General features: G+C 44.0%; 1 protein-coding gene across 4 annotated transcripts in view; it reads right to left on the bottom strand.

The window, feature by feature from the left end:
- Positions 1 to 219: 219 nt before the first annotated feature.
- LOC137327359 (E3 ubiquitin-protein ligase DZIP3-like) overlaps positions 220 to 22,096 on the bottom strand; it is a 124,821-nt gene continuing 102,944 nt past the window's right edge. For 3 of the 4 annotated variants that reach the window (XM_067993069.1, XM_067993068.1, XM_067993072.1), the window contains 3 exons: positions 14,240 to 14,339; positions 13,306 to 13,401; positions 220 to 1,766 (listed from right to left, as the gene is read on the bottom strand). In XM_067993069.1, the coding sequence (XP_067849170.1) occupies positions 1,671 to 1,766; positions 13,306 to 13,401; positions 14,240 to 14,339 (292 nt within the window). In that variant the 3' untranslated portion in view covers positions 220 to 1,670. The remainder of the gene's footprint in view (positions 1,767 to 13,305; positions 13,402 to 14,239; positions 14,340 to 22,096) is intronic. The other variant, XM_067993071.1, reaches the window with a different exon arrangement.

Consider the following 22,096-nt stretch of genomic DNA (forward strand, 5'->3'; position numbering starts at 1 on the left):
GTGGTCATTGAGTTAGCCACAGATTATTATTATATATGTATTAAAAGAGAACATGTTGCAGGGTCTCTGTGGTCGGAATCAGGGTGTTCTTGGTAGTATGTTTCCTGCTAATGATGTCATAGGACCAACTAGTCAGCCGATTTTGTCAGCTTGGGTGTCAAGCTGAGGTATTTATTGTTGAGTAATTCGGATTAAAATAGAGCAGCTCAGAAATAGAACTTAGTACACTAGTTTCCTCATCGGTTTTAATGATACTGTAAACTCAATTCTACTGTTACAGTTGCTAATGTTGTAGCCTTTGAACAGTCAAGGGAGTTCTCTTGGTCAGTTGGCCAACAATTCTCCCTCAACCAATATCACAAAAAAATACATGAACTGGCCATTGATCTTGTGGCTGTTTGTGGGATGTAACTGGCCCAGATCAGTTGCCACATTACCTCATAACAACAGACACTGCACTTTAAAAGTAATTTATTGTGTGTGAAGGGCTTTGAGATGTTTCAGTATGATAGAGCACTAAATAAATGCAAGTATTATTTTTAACAGTAATGAAATCATTATATTCTTGCTAAAATAAATCGCAAACTAGATGAGATATAACTAGACCTGTATCAGAATCGTTGAATTTTTCAGGTAATAAATATCTCTCACACTGAATGAGCATCAAAGTATGTGCAGGATCTGTGTTTGGAGGGTAAATGCAGTAGCTATGTTGAGTTTAACCACATACTCTCATTCTGTGCTATTGGATTTCTTAATAAAAAGGTACAATGAACACAATTTTTCCTAACATTCTCCCAAAAGTAGAATAAGAAAAACAATTCCAAAATATACGCTAATGTTAATGTTATAGAGTTTTTCTGAATGCCATCTAAAGTTTTCACAACTTCTCTTACATTGAACTTCTGACTCCATCAGTCTGATTGTTTTCCCTCAATTTTCTCGCCTGTTTTCTTGTTTGTAGGCATTTGATTTTTTTTTGTTCTTCTTTCACTCTTCAACTAACCAAGCGTATTTCTGTCTTGTGTTTAGAAATTACTTTCTCAGTTGCCTTGATAGCTCAGTTGATAAATGACTTCCGAGGGGGGCCAGGAGATCCCATGTTCAAACCCCTAGCTACGTGGAGGAAGAAAAAACAAATCTGATAAGAGTTCTGGCTCCTGAATGCTAGCCTGTGAGACCTGCTGGAAGTGCATGTGTTTGGACGTCAGAGAGGGACAGCATATATGATCATATAGTGCGAGGCTGCAGAGTAAAGGAGATTGATGTTTTGCCAAAAATAAAATTCTATTACATGCTTTTCTATTTTCTACATTTCTTAAGTTTCTCCAGGGAGTAATGCAAATTAAAAATATTTTGTTTCTTTACACTTCTCATTCCAACATAACACTGGGCATTGGAAACTGAATAAAAATGATCACTGCAGCAATTACAGGATAAGAAAAATGCACATGTCAAAACTTCAAAGGATATTAAAGTTATCAACGGCTAATTGTAGTCAAAGAGAACATTTTGAACAGAGATCTCCAAAATATTTAAAACCATGAGGTTTTGTACAATCAGTATATGAATGAACAAGGTTATTTTGTTGTTCATTTTCAAAATAGGTATTTTCAAATATATTCTTGCTTGAATGTCCAATTTCTCTAATATTACTAAAAGAGAAAACCTTATTTTTTTGACAGCTGTGGGTAGTCCTCTGGCTTTAGTACAAGAATCCTGCAAATAGGACATGTGCTTTGTTCCTTCAGCCAGTCATCAATACACTGGAAAGATAAACACAGTATTTCAGATGCTAGAGAATAATGTTAGGAGGCAAGGCAGAAAAATATCTAGATTACAGTTACACTGCTAGATGATAGAAAAAAACATAATTTTAAAAAATGAAAGGAAATACACTTTGATGTCTACCACTGTACTTATTTAGGTAGTGCATCTTGATAAGTTATAATGGGATGATTTCTTTAACTATTCCTGCATTGTGGATGAGTTATCTTGTCCTAGCAAACTGGGCTGCCAGTATCTCTGATGATGTAACTTGTCCAGTAGTAGCATGGGAACAACTATGACACAACATCAATCCTAAGGTTTGACTGCTTAAAAAGTCTTTAGAACTAGCTTTCAGAAATCAGAGGCCAATCCTTTTGAAATAAAATCAGAAAATGCTGAGAACACTCAGCAAGTTAGGCAGCATCTGTGGAGAGAGAAACAGAGTTAACATTTCAGGTTGATGGCCTTTCATTAGAACTTTCTTTTTGATGTGGCTCCTAGCTTCAACATGGATGATAGGTATCAGAAGGTACAGAATAAAAAGAACTTCTTAAAAGAACAAAGGCATAGGATAGATGAAAGTCATAAAAAGCTATATAAAATAGAACAGAAGGAATGGGGATGAAGGAAAATACAGGGTAAAAAGAATAGAAATCAAAGGCAAGGCAAATAGAAGCAAAGTATTCGATTTATTTAAATTTTTCTTTTATTGTTTAACTGTATATAGGGTTAATATTATCAATAATAAAGCCACTCCTGATACCTGTTAGTTATTACTATATTAGATTGTGGAGGTGCCACACTGGGGATTGATTTTTATTTCCTGGTGTAGATCAGATCTAAATAGAAATCATAGAATTCTACAGCACCAAAGAAGGCCTTTTAGTTCAAATATGTATCCTTTACCTTTTTAAAAGCTATTATATATTCTGAAACATAGAAAATAGGAGCAAGAGTAGGGCATTTGGCCCTTTGGGCCTGCTCCGCCATTCAAAATGATCATGGCTGATCATCTAACTCAGTACCCTGTTCCCACTTTTTCCCCATATCCCTTGATCTCTTTAGCATTAAGAAATATATATATCTCCTTCTTGAATACATCTAATGACTTGGCCTCCACTGCCTTCTGTAGTAGAGAATTCCACAGGTTCACCACCCTCTGAGTGAAAAAATTTCTCCTCATCTTGGTTCTAAATGGCGTACCCCGTATCCTGAGACTGTGACCCCTGGTTCTGGATTCCCCAGCCATCGGGAACATCCTCCCTGCATTTAGTCTGTCTAGTCCTGTTAGAATTTTATATGTTTCGATGAGATCACCTCTCATTCTTCTAAACTCTAGTGAATATAGGCCTAGTCGACCCAATCTCTCCTCATACATCAATCCTGCCATCCCAGGAGTCAGTAAACCTTTGTTGCAGTCCCTCCATGGCAAGGACATCCTTCCTCAGATAAGGAGACCAAAACTGCACACAATACTCCAGATGTGGTCTCACCAAGGCCCCGTATAATTGCAGTAAGACATCCCTGCTCCTGTACTCAAATCCTCTTGCAGTGAAGGCCAACATACCATTCGCCTTCCTAACTGCTTGCTGCACCTGAATGCTCGCTTTCAGCGACTGGTGTACAAGGACACCCAGGTCTCGTTGCACCTCCCCTTTTCCCAATCTATCACCATTCAGATAATAATCTGCCTTTCTATTTTAACAACCAAAGTGGATAACCTCACATTTATCCACGTTATACTGCATCTGCCATGTTCTTGCCCACTCATCCAACTTGTCTAAATCACATTGGAGCCTCTTTGCATCTCCCTCACTGCTCACATTCCACCCCAGCTTTGTGTTGTCTGCAAACTTGGAAATGTTACATTTAGTTCCCTCATCCAAATCATTGATATATATTGTGAATAGCTGGGGCCCAAGCACTGATCCCTGCCTGCCACCCGGAAAAAGACCCGTTTATTCCAATTCTCTGTTTCCTGTCTGTCAACCAATTCTCAATCCATGCCAGTATATTCCCCCCAATTCCATGTGCTTTAATTTTGCACACTAACCTCTTGTGTGGGACCTTATCAAAAGCCTTCTGAAAATCCAAATACACTACATCCACTGGTTCTCCCCTATCTAATCTATTAGTTACATCCTCAAAAAACTCCAGTAGATTTGTTAAGCATGATTTCCCTTTCATAAACCCACGCTGACTTTGTCCAATCCCGTTAATGCCCTCCAAGTGTTCGGTTATCACATCTTTTATAATAGACTCTGGCATTTTCCCCACTACTGATGTTAGGCTAACTGGTCTGTAATTCCCTGTTTTTTCTCTCCCTCCTTTTTTAAATAGTGGGGTTACATTTGCCACCCTCCAATCTGTAGGAGCTGTTACAGAGTCTACAGAATTTTGGAAGATGATCCCCAATGCGCCCACTATTTCCAGGGCCACTTCCTTTAGTGCTCTGGGATGTAGATTATCAGGCCCTGTCAGCCTTTAGCCCCATTAATTTCCCTAGCACTATTTTTTTTTTACTAATACTGGTTTCCTTCAGTTCCTCCCTCTCACTAGACCATTGGCTTCCTAACATTTCTGGCAGGTTATTTGTGTCCTCCTTTGTGAAGACAGAACCAAAGTATGTGTTTAATTGTTCTGCCATTTCCTTGTTCCCCATTATAATTTCCCCCATTTCTGACTGTAAGGGACCTACATTTGTCTTCACTAATCTTTTTCTCTTGACATATTTATAGAAGCTTTTACAGTCAGTTTTTATGTTCCCTGCTAGTCTACTTTCATACTCTATTTTTTCCCCTCTTAATCAATCTCTTTGTCCTCCTTTACTGAATTCTGAACTTCTCCCAATCCTCAGGCTTGCTGCTTTATCTGGCAAATTTACGTGTCTCCTCTTTGGATCTAATACTATCCCTAATTTCTTTTGTAAGCCACGGTTGAGCCACCTTTCCTGTTTTATTTGTGCGCCAGACAGGAATGAATAATTGTTGTAATTCCTGCACACGTTCTTTAAATATTAGCCATTGCCTATCCACCGTCATCCCTTTTAGTAAAGTTCCCCAATCTATCATAGCCAACTCGCACCTCATACTTTCGTAATTTCCCTTATTTAGATTCAGAACCCTAGTTTCAGATTCAACTACATCTGCATCCATCACTGCTTCTAAAAACCTTTTGTAAAAAAAACTCAATTTCTGCCCTCTAGTTATTGACTCATGAACCAGTGCAAATAGTTCCAAAAGTAAGGTGCCCAAAACTGGACATAATATTCTAATAGCAGTCTAACCAATGATTTGTATATGTTTAGAATTACTTCTTTGCTTTTGTACTCTATGCCCCTATTTTGGATTACCATATGTTTATACTTTTATAGTTTTATCAACCTGTCCACCCATTTTTAAAGATTTGTGTATTTGAACCCCTAAGTCTACTCTTCTACACTTTTTAAAGTTTTACCATTTAGCGTAGTGTTCAAATTGGCTGCCGTGTTTCCTTCATTACAACAGTGACTACACTTCTTAAAAAAAAAGTACTTAATTGGCTGTAAAGTGGTTTGGGACGTCCTGAGGGCATGAACGACATTTTTTTAAAGTCGTCCTCTCATTATCGTTCGTCCCAAAATGTATCACCTCACATTTTCCTGCATTAAATTTCATCAGACATCTCTGCGTCCAATCGACTAACCTAGCTATGCCCTTTTACTGTCCTCTTCACAATTAACTATGCTCCATATTTTTGTGTCCCCAACACCCATGTCCAGATCATTTACATGTATTGAAAAAAGCAATGGCCCCAACACCGACCCCTGGTGGACACCACTGTTTACAACCCTCCAGTCCGACAAACATCCTTTAACCATTACTCTCTGTTTTGCGTCCTTTAACCAATTTCCTATTCATGCTGCCCCACTCCCTTTAATAACTTCCACCATTTCTAACCCATTTGCCTTAGTGAAAGCCCTCAATCTTCCTTTTGACAAACCTGACCGCCTATGTAGCTTTCCTGTTTCAAAAAAGCCTCTCTGCCAGCAAGTCTTTCAGCCTCTATTTTATATTTCTTTGTCCACAGCCAGTAAAAAGAATCAAAGATTTGCAATACAATAGTTGTGAGGCGTTTTTCAACTGCTGAGACAGGCTAACAAATTGCTTATTTTCAATCTATTAGGAAACAACATCACAGCTAACTCATTAGCATCTTAATTACCTATCAATTCAGCCTTTTTTCTTTAAAAACCCAACACTGAAAGTAACTGCTCTTTCCAAATCCTTTCTGTGGAAAAATGATCAAAAAATCCCAAAACATGACATCAATATTATGGTTAGTCAGGCATTCACATATCATAGTTGTGCCTTGGATCTGCCACACCAGCTTCTTTTGGGACTGGGAGCCTCCAACTGCACTAATCGTCTGGCGAATTGAAAGTGTGTTCAGGTGTGTGGGTGAGTGCAAAGCACTTCTTGTGCAGCCTACCATGCCTCCATTGTTCTGCTTCTCTCTTTCAAACACCTCAAATGGGTAAATAATTTATTATGTAAATATAACCATATTCATTTATTTAATAAGGATCATCATTTTCATTTGTTCTGTGCACACAAAAGGAATTGACTTGTTAATTCTGAATTGCTTGAGATTGTTGTGCTGATCATTTGAAAAGGTTTCCAGTGTCAATTAACACAGAATTACACAGAATGTACAGCACAGAAACAGGTCATTCGGCCCAACAAGTCCCTGCCGGTGTTTATGCTCGACACAAGCCTCCTCCCACTCTTCTTCATCTAACCCCATCAACATATCCTTCTACTCCTTTCTCCCTCATGTGTTTTTCTAGCTTCCCCTTAAATGCATCGATGCTAGTCGCCTCAACTATTCCTTGTGGTAACGAGTTCCGCATTCTGACTACTCTCTGGGTAAAGAAGTTTCTCCTGAATTCTCTATTGCATAAAACAGATTTTAACACCATCAGGAAAATTATATTGTATTAAAAATCATTTCTAATTTCAAAGCACATTCAGAAAGCTATAAGCAGGAAATTGTTTGTTTCAATCTTATTTTTCTTACTAGGGATTCTCTCGCAGCATTACCCGTGGGAACAGCCCAGGAGTGAAGACAAGGGATTCAGGGCAGGGCGCTGGGAAATAAAATGAACATTTTTAATAACATGAGCTGAAGTAGCCAGCTTTAATGGCATTATTTGCAGAGCACCAAGGTTGTGCATGTGCAGATGCCTGAAATATCTTATATTTGTCAAAGCAGCAGAAGACACTTGTGTTTTCCTATTATGAAACTTTGTGCATATAGCTTTCCACATGGGAATTTCTGTTTGGCAGTTCTTTTATTGCAGCCCTTCCATTATATTTTTTAAGCAGACAAGCATAGTTCTCTCTCTCTCGGGCATGGGATTCAGATGCGTGTAACTTATTCGGCAATAAAGACTAATGCACTGAGGCCAAGTTTACACTGCCAACTAGAGTACGAGGGCCAATGGTCACATTCATAAGAACCTAAGAACATAAGAAATGGGAGCAGGAGTAGGCCATACGGCCCCTTGAGCCTGCTCTGCCATTCAATAATATTATTTTACCTGACGAAGGAGGAAGCCTCCGAAAGCTTGTGAATTTAAAATAAAATTGCTGGACTATAACTTGGTGTTGTAAAATTGTTTACAATTCAATAATATCATAGCTGATCTTTGGCCTCAACTGAGCAAGCCACTCGGTTGTAAAATCTCGCTAAAAAAAGCCATAAAAAGAATAAAACCGGACGGACCACCCGGTATCGGACCACTAGGCACCGGACACGACAAAGGCAACTCAAGCCCAGTCGACCCTGCAAAGTCCCCCTCACTAACAGCTGGGGATTTGTGCCAAAATTGGGATAGCTGTCCCACAGACTAGTCAAGCAACAGCCTGACATAGCCATACTCACAGAATCATACCTTTCAGCCAACATCCCAGACTCTTGCATCACCATCACCGGCAGGACAGACCCACCAGAGGTGGCGGTACAGTGATATACAGTCGGGAGGGAGTAGCCCTGGGAGTCCTCAACATTGACTCTGGACCCCATGAAATCTCATGGCATCAGGTCAAACATGGACAAGGAAACCTCCTGCTGATTACCATCTACCGCCCTCCCTCAGCTGATGAATCAGTCCTCCTCCATGTTGAACACCACTTGGAGGAAGCACTGAGGGTAGCAAGGGGACAGAATATACTCTGGGTGGGGGACTTCAATGTTCATCACCAAGAGTGGCTCGGTAGCACCACTACTGACCGAGCTGGCCGAGTCCTGAAGGACATAGCTGCCAGGCTGGGCCTGCGGCAGGTGGTGTGCAAACCAATACGAGGGAAAAACTTACTTGACCTCGTCCTCACCAATCTACCTGTCGCAAATGCATCTGTCCATGACAGTATTGGCAGGAGTGACCACCGCACAGTCCTCATGGACACAAAGTCCCGTCTTCGCACTGAGGATACCATCCAATGTGTTGTGTGGCACTACCATCGTGCTAAATGGGATAGATTCAGAACAGATCTAGCAGCTCAAAACTGGGCATCCATGAGGTGCTGTGGGCCATTAGCAGCAGCAGATTTGTATTCCAGCACAATCTGTAACCCCATGGCCCGGCATATTCCTCACTCTACCATTACCAACAAGCGAGGGGAGCAGCCCTGGTTCAATGAGGAGTGTAGAAGAGCATGCCAGGAGCAGCACCAGGCGTACCTAAAAATGAGGTGCCAACCTGATGAAGCTACAACTCAGGACTACTTGCATGCTAAACAGCGGAAGCAACATGCTACAGACAGAGCTAAGCGATTCCACAACCAATGGATCAGATCAAAGCTCTGCAGTCCTGCCACATCCAGTCGTGAATGGTGGAGGACAATTAAACAACTAATGGGAGGAGGAGGCTCTGTAAACATCCCCATCCTCAATGATGGCGGAGTCCAGCACGTGAGTGCAAAAGACAAGACTGAAGCGTTTGCAACCATCTTCAGCCAGAAGTGCCGAGTGGATGATCTATCACGGCCTCCTCCCAATATCCCGACCATCACAGAAGCCAGTCTTCAGCCAATTCGATTCACTCCACGTGATATCAAGAAATGGCTGAGTGCACTGGATACAGCAAAGGCTATGGGCCCCGACAACATCCCGGCTGTAGTGCTGAAGCCTTGTGCTCCAGAACTAGCTGCGCCTGTAGCCAAACTGTTCCAGTACAGCTACAACACTGGAATCTACCGACAATGTGGAAAATTGCCCAGGTATGTCCTGTCCACACAAAGCAGCACAAATCCAATCAGGCTAATTACCGCCCCATCAGTCTCCTCTCAATCATCAGCAAAGTGATGGAAGTTGTCGCCGACAGTGCTATCAAGCTGCACTTACTCACCAATAACCTGCTCACCAATGCTCAGTTTGGGTTCTGCCAGGATCACTCGGCTCCAGACCTCATTACAGCCTTGGTCCAAACATGGACAAAAGAGCTGAATTCCAGAGGTGAGGTGAGAGTGACTGCCCTTGACATCAAGGCAGCATTCGACCGAGTGTGGCACCAAGGAGCCCTCGTAAAATTGAAGTCAATGGGAGTCAGGGGGAAAACTCTCCAGTGGCTGGAGTCATACCTAGCACAAAGGAAGATGGTAGTGATTGTTGGAGGCCAATCATCTCAGCCCCAGGACTTGGCTGCAGGAGTTCCTCAGGGCAGTGTCCTAGGCCCAACCATCTTCAGCTGCTTCATCAATGACCTTCCCTCCATCATATGGTCAGAAATGGGGATGTTCGCTGATGATTGCACAGTGTTCAGTTCCAAATAATGATGCAGTCCGAGCCCGCATGCAGCAAGACCTGGACAACATCCAGGCTTGGGCTCATAAGTGGCAAGTAACATTCGTGCCAGACAAGTGCCAGGCAATGACCATCTTCAACAAGAGAGAGTCTAACCACCTTCCCTTGACATTCAACGGCATTACCATTGCCGAATCCCCCACCATCAACATCCTGGGGGGGGGTCACCATTGACCAGAAACTTAACTGAACCAGCCATATAAATACTGTGGCTACAAGAGCAGGTCAGAGGCTGGATATTCTGTGGCGAGTGACTCACCTCCTGACTCCCCAAAGCCTTTCCACCATCCACAAGGCACAAGTCAGGAGTGTGATGGAATACTCTCCACTTGTCTGGATGAGTGCTGCTCCAACAACACTCAAGAAGCTCGACACCATCCAGCACAAAGCAGCCCACTTGATTGGCACCCCATCCATCACCCTAAACATTCATTCCCTTCACCACTGGCGCACAGTGGCTGCAGTGTGTACCATCCACTGGATGCACTGCAGCAACTAGCCAAGGCTTCTTCGACAGCACCTCCCAAACCCGCGACCTCTACCACCTAGTAGGACAAGAGCAACAGGCACATGGGAACAACTCCACCTGCATGTTCCCCTCCAAGTCACACACCATCCCGACTTGGAAATATATCGCCGTGCCTTCATCGTCACTGGGTCAAAATCCTGGAACTCCCTTCCGAACAGCACTGTGGGAGAACTTGCACCACACGGACTGCAGCAGTTCAAGAAGGCGGATCACCACCTCAAGGGCAATTAGGGATGGGCAAGAAATGCCGGCCTTGCCAGCGACGCCCACATCCCATGAACGAATAAAAAAAATTCCACTTTCCCGCCCGATCCCCATATTCCTCGATTCCCCTAGAGTCCAAAAGTCTATCTATCTCAGCCTTGAATACACTCAATGACTCAGCATCCACAGCCCTCTGGGGCAGAGAATTCCAAAGACTCTCAACCCTCTGCATGAAGAAATTTCTCCTAATCTCAGTCTTAAATGGCCAACCCTATATCCTGTTACTATGCCCTCTAGTCAGAAATTTTAGACATTTTCTCAGGAAATTGAAAGTTACAGCTATAACATGAACATCTTCATTTACACAGGTGCAGGCACACACACACACACTCTCTCTGGTTGAGTTCCCCTGGCTAACACTCTTTTATAATGGCAACAGAAGTGTTACTATGTCATGCACAATGTATTATTCTGCTGCTACGGTGGAGCTCTGTTTACAATGGCTTGTCCCTTTAAAGCCACAAAGTTTAATTACTATAAACACAGTCTATGGTCAATCAGAGTTTAATTGTTGCATGTTTAGGGCAATTTGCAGTCTGGAAGGTACTTGTGAATATTCTGGCTCCAGGTCAGGAAAAACAGCATGAAATGACTGCTTTTATCTTCTTTTAGAATAATTTGACACTTCGAAGTGTGACATTTTAAGTGGGACAGATGCTTTCAAAATATTTATGTAAATGGATATCACAGCTGGCCTGTGAGGGTGTTTCATATTTTGTGAGCCAACTCATGCTCAACATGGCACCTACAAAAAAAAAGTATAATGAAGCAATAAACATTCATTTATAAGAAGTGCATAAGAAAAATAAATGCACCTCATGCTGATTGGATGATTTAGGTTTAATAAGGATTACACCTGAGGCAAAGATGAAGTCATAACTTTTTGGAGAATGTTTGCCAGTGCTAATTTTATTTCAATTAACTTTGAGATGGCTGTAGCTATATCTATATTCATACAATATATTTTTGGGTTTATCCCTTGACTGAGTCACCAAAATTTATTTTTATTTTTTAAACTGTTGCAACAATTGGTTTGTAAACCAATTCTTTTTTTTATTTGTTCATAAGATGTGGGCATCGCTGGCAAGGCTGGCATTTATTGCCCATCCCTAATTGCCCTTGAGGTGGTGGTGGTGAGCCGCCTTCCTGAACCGCTGCAGTCTGTGTGGTGAAGGTTCTCCCACAGTGCTGTTAGGAAGAGAGTTCCAGAATTTTGACCCAGCGATGATGAAGGAACGGCGATATATTTCCAAGTCGGGATGGTGTGTGACTTGGAGGGGAACGTGCAGGTGGTGTTGTTCCCATGCCTGGCACTTATCTGGCGCGAATGTTACTTGCCACTTATCAGCCCAAGACTGGATGTTAAAAGCTTTTAAGCAAGTACAGAGTCAGGGGAAGGGGGTGGGGGGAAGGGAGGAAAGAACAAAAGGGAATGTCTGATCGGTAGAGGGCAAGAGTGATTAAATGACAAAAGGGAACTCTCTCCCTTTCCACCATCCAGGGCCCCAAATACTCCTTCCAGGTGAAACAGTGGTTTACTTGTATGTGTTTCAATTTAGTATACTGTATTCGCTGATCACAATGTGGTCTCCTTTACACTGGGTAGACCAAACACAGACTGGGTGATCGCTTTGCTGAACACCTCCGCTCTGTCCACAAGCGTGACCCTCACCTGCTGGTCGCTTGCCATTTTAATTCCCCGTCCCACTCTGACTTCAGTCTCTTACACTGTTCCAATGTAAGCTCGAGGAATAGCATCTCATCTTTTGTTTAAGCACTTTACAACCTTCCGGACTCAACATTGATTTTAATAACTTCAGATCATAACCACTGCTCCCATTTTTTTGGTCAGCAAGTGCTGATAATGGTTCTGCTGATGCCATTTACAGCTACTTCTGACCAATCTTTTGTTTCTTAACCTGTCCCATTACCACCTTCCTTGCCTTGAACCATCATCCCTTTTGTCATTTAATCACTCTTGCCCTCTACCCTATCACAGACCTTCCCTTTTGTTCTTTCCTCCCCTCCTTTCCCTGGCTCTGTACTTGCTTAAAAACTTTAACACTTTTAACATCATTCAGTTCCGATGAAAGGTTTTTAACCTGAAACTGTTAACCCTGTTTCTTTCTCCACAGATGCTGCCTGACTAGCTGAGCTTCTCCAGCATTTTCTGTTTTTATTTTTGGATAATATATGAACCTGACATTGGCCATAGTGCTCATTTGTGCTATTTAAGCACTACAGCTGGGTTAAACAAGAAAATGTTTTATAATGTTTGGAGGTAAAGTATTTTAGATTTCAAAGTCCTTCCCCAAGAATTCGTCTGTAGTTTCTTAGCTGTTGAGTAAACAGTACATTTTAAACTTGAGATACAATCTAAATTGCTATTCTACTGGTTGTACAACATTTCTAACCTTATCAAATTTATGTTAAAAAGTCTATGCTTACTATGCTTTCAATCATACATACAGTGGGACAGAAACAATTTGTGAAAGCATATCTGTCTACAAACAGATATTAAAAAACAATTCTAGATCTCCCAGCTGTGCATGATATGCTAAATAATCGCCCAGCAGGCTGAATTGTTACCTATGAGTAGCAACGGTAGTAATTTTCAATTATGTTCTTTGTGGCATGATCTGAAGTGGAGCAATGGGAATTTAACGTACTTATACCAGTGACAAAATACATTAGTACTTGGTCCAGGAAACCACTGTATGTCTTGGAGAAGGTGGTTATTCCCATCTTTGAATTTTTGAGAAGTATAAATTAAGTAAGCACTCTCCTTTAGTTTCTATTACAGTTCTTCCAAGTTATTAAAAGTCTAGGTAACAATCAGTGCTCAACAAGACTACAACAGCTGTACAACAGAGAAACTGCTATAAAAGCACACCCACCTTTTTGTGGAAAATATGTTTACATTCCAGCTCATAGCAATCTTTTGGGGGAACTAATTCATCATGGCAAATGACGCAAGGGTCTTCCTCAATACTCTTGAGTACAAAAGCATAAAAATAACATGGATTAAAATGGTGTGAATCTGAGGCTTTAACATAGTTTGAAATTCAGGCTACAAGTGCCTCAAGTTTTAATTCTGGATCTGGACTGGAACTGCTTTGGGACACACTTTGATATTTGTGCTACCTTTGAAGTGAGGAGCTAATCGTTAGGGTTGAAGTTTGCTTAATTGTTAGGGTTGGCATTCAGACATAAGGTGCAAAGTAAGCAAGGACAAGGATATTCCTTTATTCCTCTCCCAGTTTTGTCCTATTTTACTGCCCTCCTCTTCTGACGACAGTGTTCAAAATGAAACACAACTCAATAGGGACCTACACTCCTCCAGTAATTTGCCACAATGGCCATTATTCACATATTGACTCCAAAAGTGCTGTCAGACTATCTTACCATGGGGCAAACCCAACGGCATCCTCACCTGATGTGAACATGTTCATTTTCCAGCTGGGGTCACCAGATAGCAATCAGCAGCAGGAATATTGGCTGATTTTCCTTTCCCCTACCAGGGACACTGAGGCCAAGTGCAGTCTCTCTGCTGCTGTCCCCCAGAGATCAGCTAAATCAGCACAGACTAATGACCTTAGTGGTCTTTAAGAGGCAGCATCATACTGTGTGATGCACTTACCTCGAGTCATCAGAAGACTTTTCTCTTTTTTTCATTAGGTTTTAAACACAGTATGCATCAAAGAAGTATGTTTAAAATGGTGAAATATCAGTTCACCACCTAATCAGAATATAATGTATTGTAGAGCAGTTATAAAATATTTCAGTAACCATGTTATAGAAATGCAATCACCATCTGATTTTATTTCATACCTGCTGCTGCACAAACTGCTTAGAGACTTTTTGATTCTCAACATCTATCCACAATTCCTGTTCAATTTGGTCTTGATCAACAAAACTACTTAATTCTGACCTGAAAGAAAAAATATATTCAATCACACAACGTAATACAAATAATGGCCTAGAAATTTGGGCGCTCACATTTGGCGCAGGGAACTATCCCTGTGCCTGAATGGTGAGGCTCAAGGCGCGCCCGATGTTGGATCTCGAGCCAGCAAGCTGCGGACAGTAACGGGCAGTTTGCCGGTGAAGCGGGATTGAAGATCGGGCCGCTGCAACATCAGCAGCGGCCCTCAGGTAACTGACGAAGGGGGGCAATCGGGAAGGCGGGTGATTGGGGGGGGGGGGGTATGTGTGTGGGTGGCAGCAGTGGACGGCAGTGGCCCGGGTTTTTTGAATTTGGGGGGTCAGGAGAAGCACTCCAGCTCCACCCGGCTCTACGTTCAGGAAAGTATGTTTTAAAACCTTACCTTGTTACCAAGTTGGCGGGAGGCACACTTCCAGCTCGTAACGAGCTTACGCTTCCTGCCTGCCATAGTGGAGGCTTGGAAGGCTATTTAGCACTGGGGTTGGGGGCATTCCTGGAGGTTTGATCATGACATTCTGACCACATGACGCATGATCACGTGACACCCGATCACGTGACTTCTATAAACGTTATTACATTTACTGTAGTTGTGCATTTTTGCTCATGCTTTCCCACCAGCAGCTGTTGTGCGACAAGTTCCAAGAACCAGGAGGCCACCTGTAAGCAGGCGAAGAAATGAAAGTGAGGGTGGAGAAGGGGGGAATCCGAGGAACCCCTATATTTCAGAGACACTCCCCCCATATTTCAGAGACCCCATCCATTTAAGAGACCCACTGAATGCTGACCACCCCGACTGCCGACTCTCCAGCCCACTCTCGACTGCACTCCACATGGTCATGACTTTCTGTGGGTGACGTAACCGAGGCTTCCCCAACAGCAGCTTATGACGTCACGGGGTGGGGGTCACTGTGGCCGGAAATTTAAATCGCTGATTTCCTGGTCTGCTGGAGGCAATGCTCGTGGGAGGAATCCCCAATTCTGGGAAACTCTCGGTCATTCCGGGAGGTTCGGGAACCCTATTTAGCATTCGTAAAATGGGTGCTGCACGGCCGAATTTCTAGGTCATAGTATTTAATTTAAATTATCAAAGCTCCCTTCCCACACCAGACATCATTATGGCCTTTTCTGAATAGCACTGTCAATTTGGTAGCAATTCATATTGTGAAGTTAAGTAAGCTAAGAACTTGGGAAGGCCGTCTAAATTAATTTCACTTTGGACCCTTACTGCTGACAGAGAAACACGACTCATACCAATTGTTGGACTTGAACTGAGATCCCGGGGTGAAGAATTAGTGCTGAGTTATTATACCACCCATGCCCAGAAACTATATTTTATTCTTCCAGGGACATGCATAATGCCTCTTACTAGCAATATCACCTCATATTTACTCACTGATGTCGTTAAAGATGTAGACAAATTTAGCACTAAATAAAGTTGATTTATCCTGTTTTGTGCCTCTTATATGATGGATGATGGTGTCAAAAGAAAATAGAAGCAACTACTTGCAGCCATCTAAATCAGGAAATGTCTGTATAATGGAAGATTTTAATATCTCTAAGCATTTGTTGGTCCATTGGTGAACCTTCTAGTATTCCGGTTAGGGCAGTTGATAAATCTGTAGACATCATAAATTATTGTTTCCTAACACAACATGTTAGTGAGGGAATTAGGGGCAATCAGGTGCTTTGTTTAGTTTTTAGTAGCATCCTTGATGCAGTATCAAACATCTGGGCAACGGTGACCACAATGTTAGATTCAACTAAAGTTGACAAAAATTTAATGCTAGTTCCAGATTTCAAGAGGACTAGATTTGCAAAGACTAGAGTGGACTTGAATTGGGTCGATTGGGCAGCCCTATTAGGTGGGGAAATTACCAACACACAAGAAAAATTGAAAAAACCTTTAAAACTATTCAAATGCAAAAGGAATCCATGTATGTCCCCAGAGTTAAAAGAAGGGCATACGGTGAAACAAAACCAAAGTGGCTAACTAGTCATGTGCAAGAACAAATCAGAGTTAAACATCAATACCTTTATAGACTAAAAGAAAATAGTTCTCAGGAGAACAGCTAAAGGTAAAAGTTGCTATCAGAGCAGCTGAAAGTTAACTGCAGAAGAGGTGGATAACTGCAGTAGCAATAGTAAAATCTTTCTCAGCTATGTTAGGAATCAAAGGGTCATGAATGACTGCACAGGGCTTTGGAGGATTCCTCAGGGCAGATTACGGTGGACTCCCAGAATACAGCAGAAGTTTCAAATAACTACTTTGCATCAGTCTTCACTCCAGCAGATGATATTCAGTTATTGATAATGCAGTGTACAGATGACTCAAAAGTTGAAAGTGTTAAAGGGGATGCGGGTATAGTCCTTGATAAAATAAAAAGTAATCAAAAAAGATCGGACTGTTGGTCTTGATGACATTCTTCCATAGGTGCTCAAAGAAATGGGGGCAGTGTTCAGTGAGATCCTTGCTCATATATTTAACAGCTGGCTAGAGTCTGGGATTGTTCCCGTGGACTGGAGGGAGGCCCATATGGTGCCAATATTCAAAAAGGGCAACAAGGCAGAACCAGGAAATTACAGACCTATTAGCTTAACTTCGGTTGTAGGAAAGTTGCTAGAAGGGATCATCAGAGATACTCCGTTTGGCTATCTTGGCAGTAAAGTGATTATTAGAGACTCTCAACATGGCTTCTGAAAATGTTTTGAGGATTGGTTGAATTTTTTTGAGGAAGTTACTAGGTTGGTGGATGTAGATAGCCCGGTCGACATCAGATAACAGGATTTTCAAAAAGCTTTTGACAAGGTGCCACACAATTGGTTACTAAATAAGGTAGAATTCTATGAGATTGCTGGGCGAATCTTGGGTCAGATAAAAAATTGGTTGCATTCTCAAAGATAGAAAATTGTTACTAAATGGCAGTGGTTCAGTGTAGGGATTGGTTACTGGTAGAGTCCTACATGGATCAGTGTTGAGAACGTTGCTCTTTACAATCTTGATTCATGATTTAACTAAAGGCATTGGGGAATTGTCCGCAAGTTCGTGGATGATACAAAAATTTAGACGGGTATTAGGACCTTAGATGATTAAAAAAAAACAATTACAATCAGATATAGATGCAATAGGAGAATGGGCCTGTATCTAGCAAATGCCATTTAATGTACATAAATATAGTGTTATGCATGTGGGTAAGGCTAACACCAACATGTGCATACCATGCAGGGTTCAGAGTTTAAGACTGTTAAGCGGGAAAGGAACAGGGGTTAAACTGGTTAACCCCTGAAAACCCACGACCGGTTGTAGCGATGCAGGCAGCACATAACAATCCTGCTGCCTGTTGATTACAGCGATTGCTGCGTGTAGCCAGCGTAACCTGCGCTGTTGATTGGCTGCACGCAACAGCAGGGGTCCCCGATATCGGGAGTGCCAAGCATTATTTAAAGGTAGCCTGCACCTCTTAAAGGGGAGGTGCACTGTTGTTGCAGGGAGACCTTGAATTAGTGTGGCAACTAACTCTGCTGGAACTAAGGAACGGTTGGGCCTGCGAGACAGCATGCACTAAGGTTCTCTGAAAATGCACCACAGGCCTTGGTGCAAGAGGTGGACGCACAGAGGGGCATCCTTTATCCGCAGGGGGGCAGGAGGCCCTCCAGACACATGCAGAAGAGGCAGTGGCGGACGAGGTAAATGCCAGGAGCATCGCACCACACACATGGATGCAGTGCAGGAAGAAGTTCAATGATTTGACACGAGTGGTTAAAGTGAGTGACTTCAACTGTCAAGTGGCATATCCGACCAACTGCACCACTAGCCTTATCCACTGCTCCACGCACTACAAATCCCAGCTACCTACCTACCAACAAACTCTTTCCATCAGTACGCAACACTTCAAATCAGATGCTGCATCTCACCCTCACACAGTACCATTCTTGCAAGCCGCACACCCAAAACTCACCGTTCGCATACACTTTTTTTTATTCATTCATGGGACGTGGGCGTTGCTGGTGAGGCCAGCATTTATTGCCCATCCCTAATTGCCCTTGAGAAGGTGGTGGTGAGCCGCCTTCTTGAACCGCTGCAGTCCGTGTGGTGAAGGTTCTCCCACAGTGCTGTTAGGTAGGGAGTTTCAGGATTTTGACCCAGCGACGATAAAGGAACGGTGATATATTTCCAAGTCAGGATGGTGTGTGACTTGGAAGGGAACGTGCAGGTGGTGGTGTTCCCATGTGCCTGCTGCCCTTGTCCTTCTAGATGGTAGAGGTCGCGGATTTGGGAGGTGCTGTAGAAGAAGCCTTGGCTAGTTGCTGCAGTGCATCTTGTAGACGGTACACACTGCAGCCACGGTGCACCGGTGGTGGATGGGGTGCCAATCAAGTGGGCTGCTTTATCCTGGATGATGTCGAGCTGCTTGAATGCTGTTGGAGCTGCACTCATCCAGACAAGCGGAGAGTATTCCATCACACTCCTCACTTGTGCCTTGTAGGTGGTGGAAAGGCTTTGGGGGAGTCAGCAGGTGAGTCACTCGCTGCAGAATACCCAGCCTCTGTCCTACTCTTGTAGCCACAGTATTTATGTGGCTGGTCCAGCTAAGTTTCTGGTCTATGGTGACCCCCAGGATGTTGATGGTGGGGGATTTGGCGATGGTAATGCCACTGAATGTCAAGGGGAGGTGGTTAGACTCTCTCTTGTTGGAGATGGTCATTGTCTGGCACTTGTCTGGTGTGAATGTTACTTGCCACTAATCAGCTCAAGCTTGGATATTGTCCCGGTCTTGCTGCAGGTGGGCACAGACTGCTTCATTATCTGAGGGGTTGCGAATGGAACTGAACACTGTGCAATCATCAGCGAACATCCCCATTTCTGACCTTATGATGGAGGGAAGGTCATTGATGAAGCAGCTGAAGCTGGTTGGGCCTGGGACACTGCCCTGAGGTACTCCTGCAGCGATGTCCTAGGGCTCAGATGATTGGCCTCGAACAACCACTACCATCTTCCTTTGTGCTAGGTACGACTCCAGCCACTGGAGAATTTTCTCCGATTGCCATTGTCTTCAATTTTACTAGGGCTCCTTGATGCCACACTCGGTCAAATGCTGCCTTGATGTCAAGGGCAGTCAATCTCACCTCACCACTGGAATTCAGCTTTTTTGTCCATTTTTGGACCAAGGCTGTAATGCGGTCTGGAGATGAGTGGCGGGGGGGGGTGTGTCCTGGTGGAACCCAAACTGAGCATCGGTGAGCAGGTTATTGATGAGTAATTGCCGCTTGATAGCACTGTCGACAACACCTTCCATCATTTTTCTGATGATTGAGAGTCGACTGATGGGGCGGTAATTGGCCAGATTGGATTTGTCCTGCTTTTTGTGGACAGGACATACCTGGGCAATTTTCCACTTTGACGGGTAGATACCGACAAAGGCACTGGCAGTGACAAAACACTGACAACTTTCAACCATGACAGCCACATCACTCAAACATCTTGCAGGACACTCAATGACACACTTCCCTCTGTCTTGCAGGAGCAGGTGGTGCATTACACTCGGCAGCAGGAAAGACCTGGGGGAGCACAGGCACGCTACATGTCCTCACACCCATGGAGGAGACAGTGCTGTCGATCATTGGGCAGGCCATCGCTGCGGCTGTGGCTACTGGCGGTGCTGGAGGTATCGATGATGAGGATTTCTGCATACCTAATCTTCCTTCTCGCTTCCCACTTCTCCTTCATCCCACAATCTTTTCTGACTCAGTGCCGCAGATGGTGTGAGCACGCACGTCTTACTTTCTCCTCTCCCCTCACCACACCTCAACTCGTGTCCCTTTGTCATTTCAGATACCTAATAACTGGAACTGCGACCGTCAGAGGAGGCAGAGGAAGATGACAGTGATGATGCAGATACACCGTTGCTTGATCTTACACTCGCAGCCACCAGCTAAGATACTGACACAGCGCATCCTTTAGAGGCTAGGTTAGAGGGAGGGATCTGCACGTGGTGAGACACCGGGCACAAGTGTGCAGGAGCCAGGGTGGGGGGAACGGATACTGCAGGTGCCAGCTCGCCGGAGGGCGAGGTTACGCACTAGTTCTGCTGCTGAGGAGTCAGATGATGATATCGATGGGCCAGGCTACACAAGGCGGCTGAATGGGGCAGTCACAACCGAATGCTTGGTGCACTGGAAAGCCTGAGCACAATGTCAAGGGGCATGGAGGAGTCCAGCTCCAACGTGGCACAGGGCTTTGCGCAGAGCTTGGAGCCCATTGTTTCCCACATGGAATGGGTGGTCACCTCCATCAGCACACCTGTGGAACCCACTATGATACAGCGTCTGATGACCGATGTCACAGCTTCCATTGCAGCACAAACATCTGCCATCCAAGGTCTGACTGCTGCGTTTGGAAGCTCAGATTGCTGCTATCGCGGCCCTGGTTTCCACTGTGGAACGGGGCTTCAAGGGCATCACAGCAATTCAGCAATCTGTTCTCCAGCGGATCACCAGGTGTGCAGAGTTGCCACCCCGGGACAGTGCCAGTAGCGCCATGGAAGTCGAACCTGCTGTCCTCACAGAATGACAGCATTCCTGCTCCCACCTCTGCCACTCCACCAACGCCTTTGCCGTTGCCTGTCAGCCAGCCAGGGCAGACTGCTGCAGCCCAGGCCCAGATGGTGCAGTTTAAAGTTGGGCCCTCCTGGCCCAGAGCTGCTCGAGATCGTCCTCCAAGGCCATCTGCAATCTCCTCAATTGAAGGTCAGCAGCCTTCCGCTACCCATGTTCCAGCCACTGGGGATCCGCCTCGTAGGAGCACCAAGGTAGGTAAAGGCACACAGACGACAGGCACTGAGGGAATGCACAAGAGTGGACAATCTCATTTTGTTTGAATTATGACATGTTAATTTATAAATTTGGATTTGAATTTGCATTTGGTAGTAGTTTTCATTTCTGCAATGGGCTGAGGGAGGAAGCAATTTGTATTCATAAGGAGGACGATTTGATGGTCATGTGGAAGCGGAAAGGTGAGGAGAGTGGGACTGTTGGTGAATGGGGAGGTGTCGTTGAGGCTTTCACTCATTCATCAGTTGATCACACAGAGCCCTGGTAGGCAGGGCCTGTCTACCTTGTTGCTTCCCTGCCTCTTTCTCTGCTTTCTGCTGCAACTTTCTCCTCCTCCACTTCCATTTCCTCTGGCTCAGGTTCTCGCTGGATAGATGGTGGCAAGAGATGTTCCCTCACAATGGCGAAGTTGTGCAGCATACAATGGCAAATCTTGATACCCACTCAGCTGAGTACTGCAGGGCTGCTCCAGAGCAGTCCAGGCAGCGGAAGTGTTGCTTGAGGATGCCTATGGTGTGCTCGATGATGTTCCGTGTGGCAGCGTGGCTCTCGTTGTACACGTGTGTGCGTGTTCTAGACTGGAGTCATGGGCCACTTTATGAGGGCATAACCCTTGTCGCCCAGTATCCAGCCTTTGACTTGCTGTGCTGGTTGAAATATAGGTGGCACATTGGACAGCTGCAGTATGAAGGAGTCATGACTGCTGCCAGGGTAGCGGGCACTGACCTGCATGATGCGCTGCATGTGGTCGCACACCAGCTGCACATTGAGGGAGTGGTCTCCTTTTCTGTTAATGAATATGGCTGACTTCAGACCTGGAGCACTTAAGGCAATATGTGTGCAGCCAATGGCATCCTGCACCATGGGGAAGCCTGCAATACAAGCAGACCCTCGTGCTCTCTCATGCTGCTTGT

This window comes from Heptranchias perlo, chromosome 11 (genome assembly GCF_035084215.1).
Source record: "Heptranchias perlo isolate sHepPer1 chromosome 11, sHepPer1.hap1, whole genome shotgun sequence".
NCBI classification, from domain to species: Eukaryota; Metazoa; Chordata; class Chondrichthyes; order Hexanchiformes; family Hexanchidae; genus Heptranchias; species Heptranchias perlo.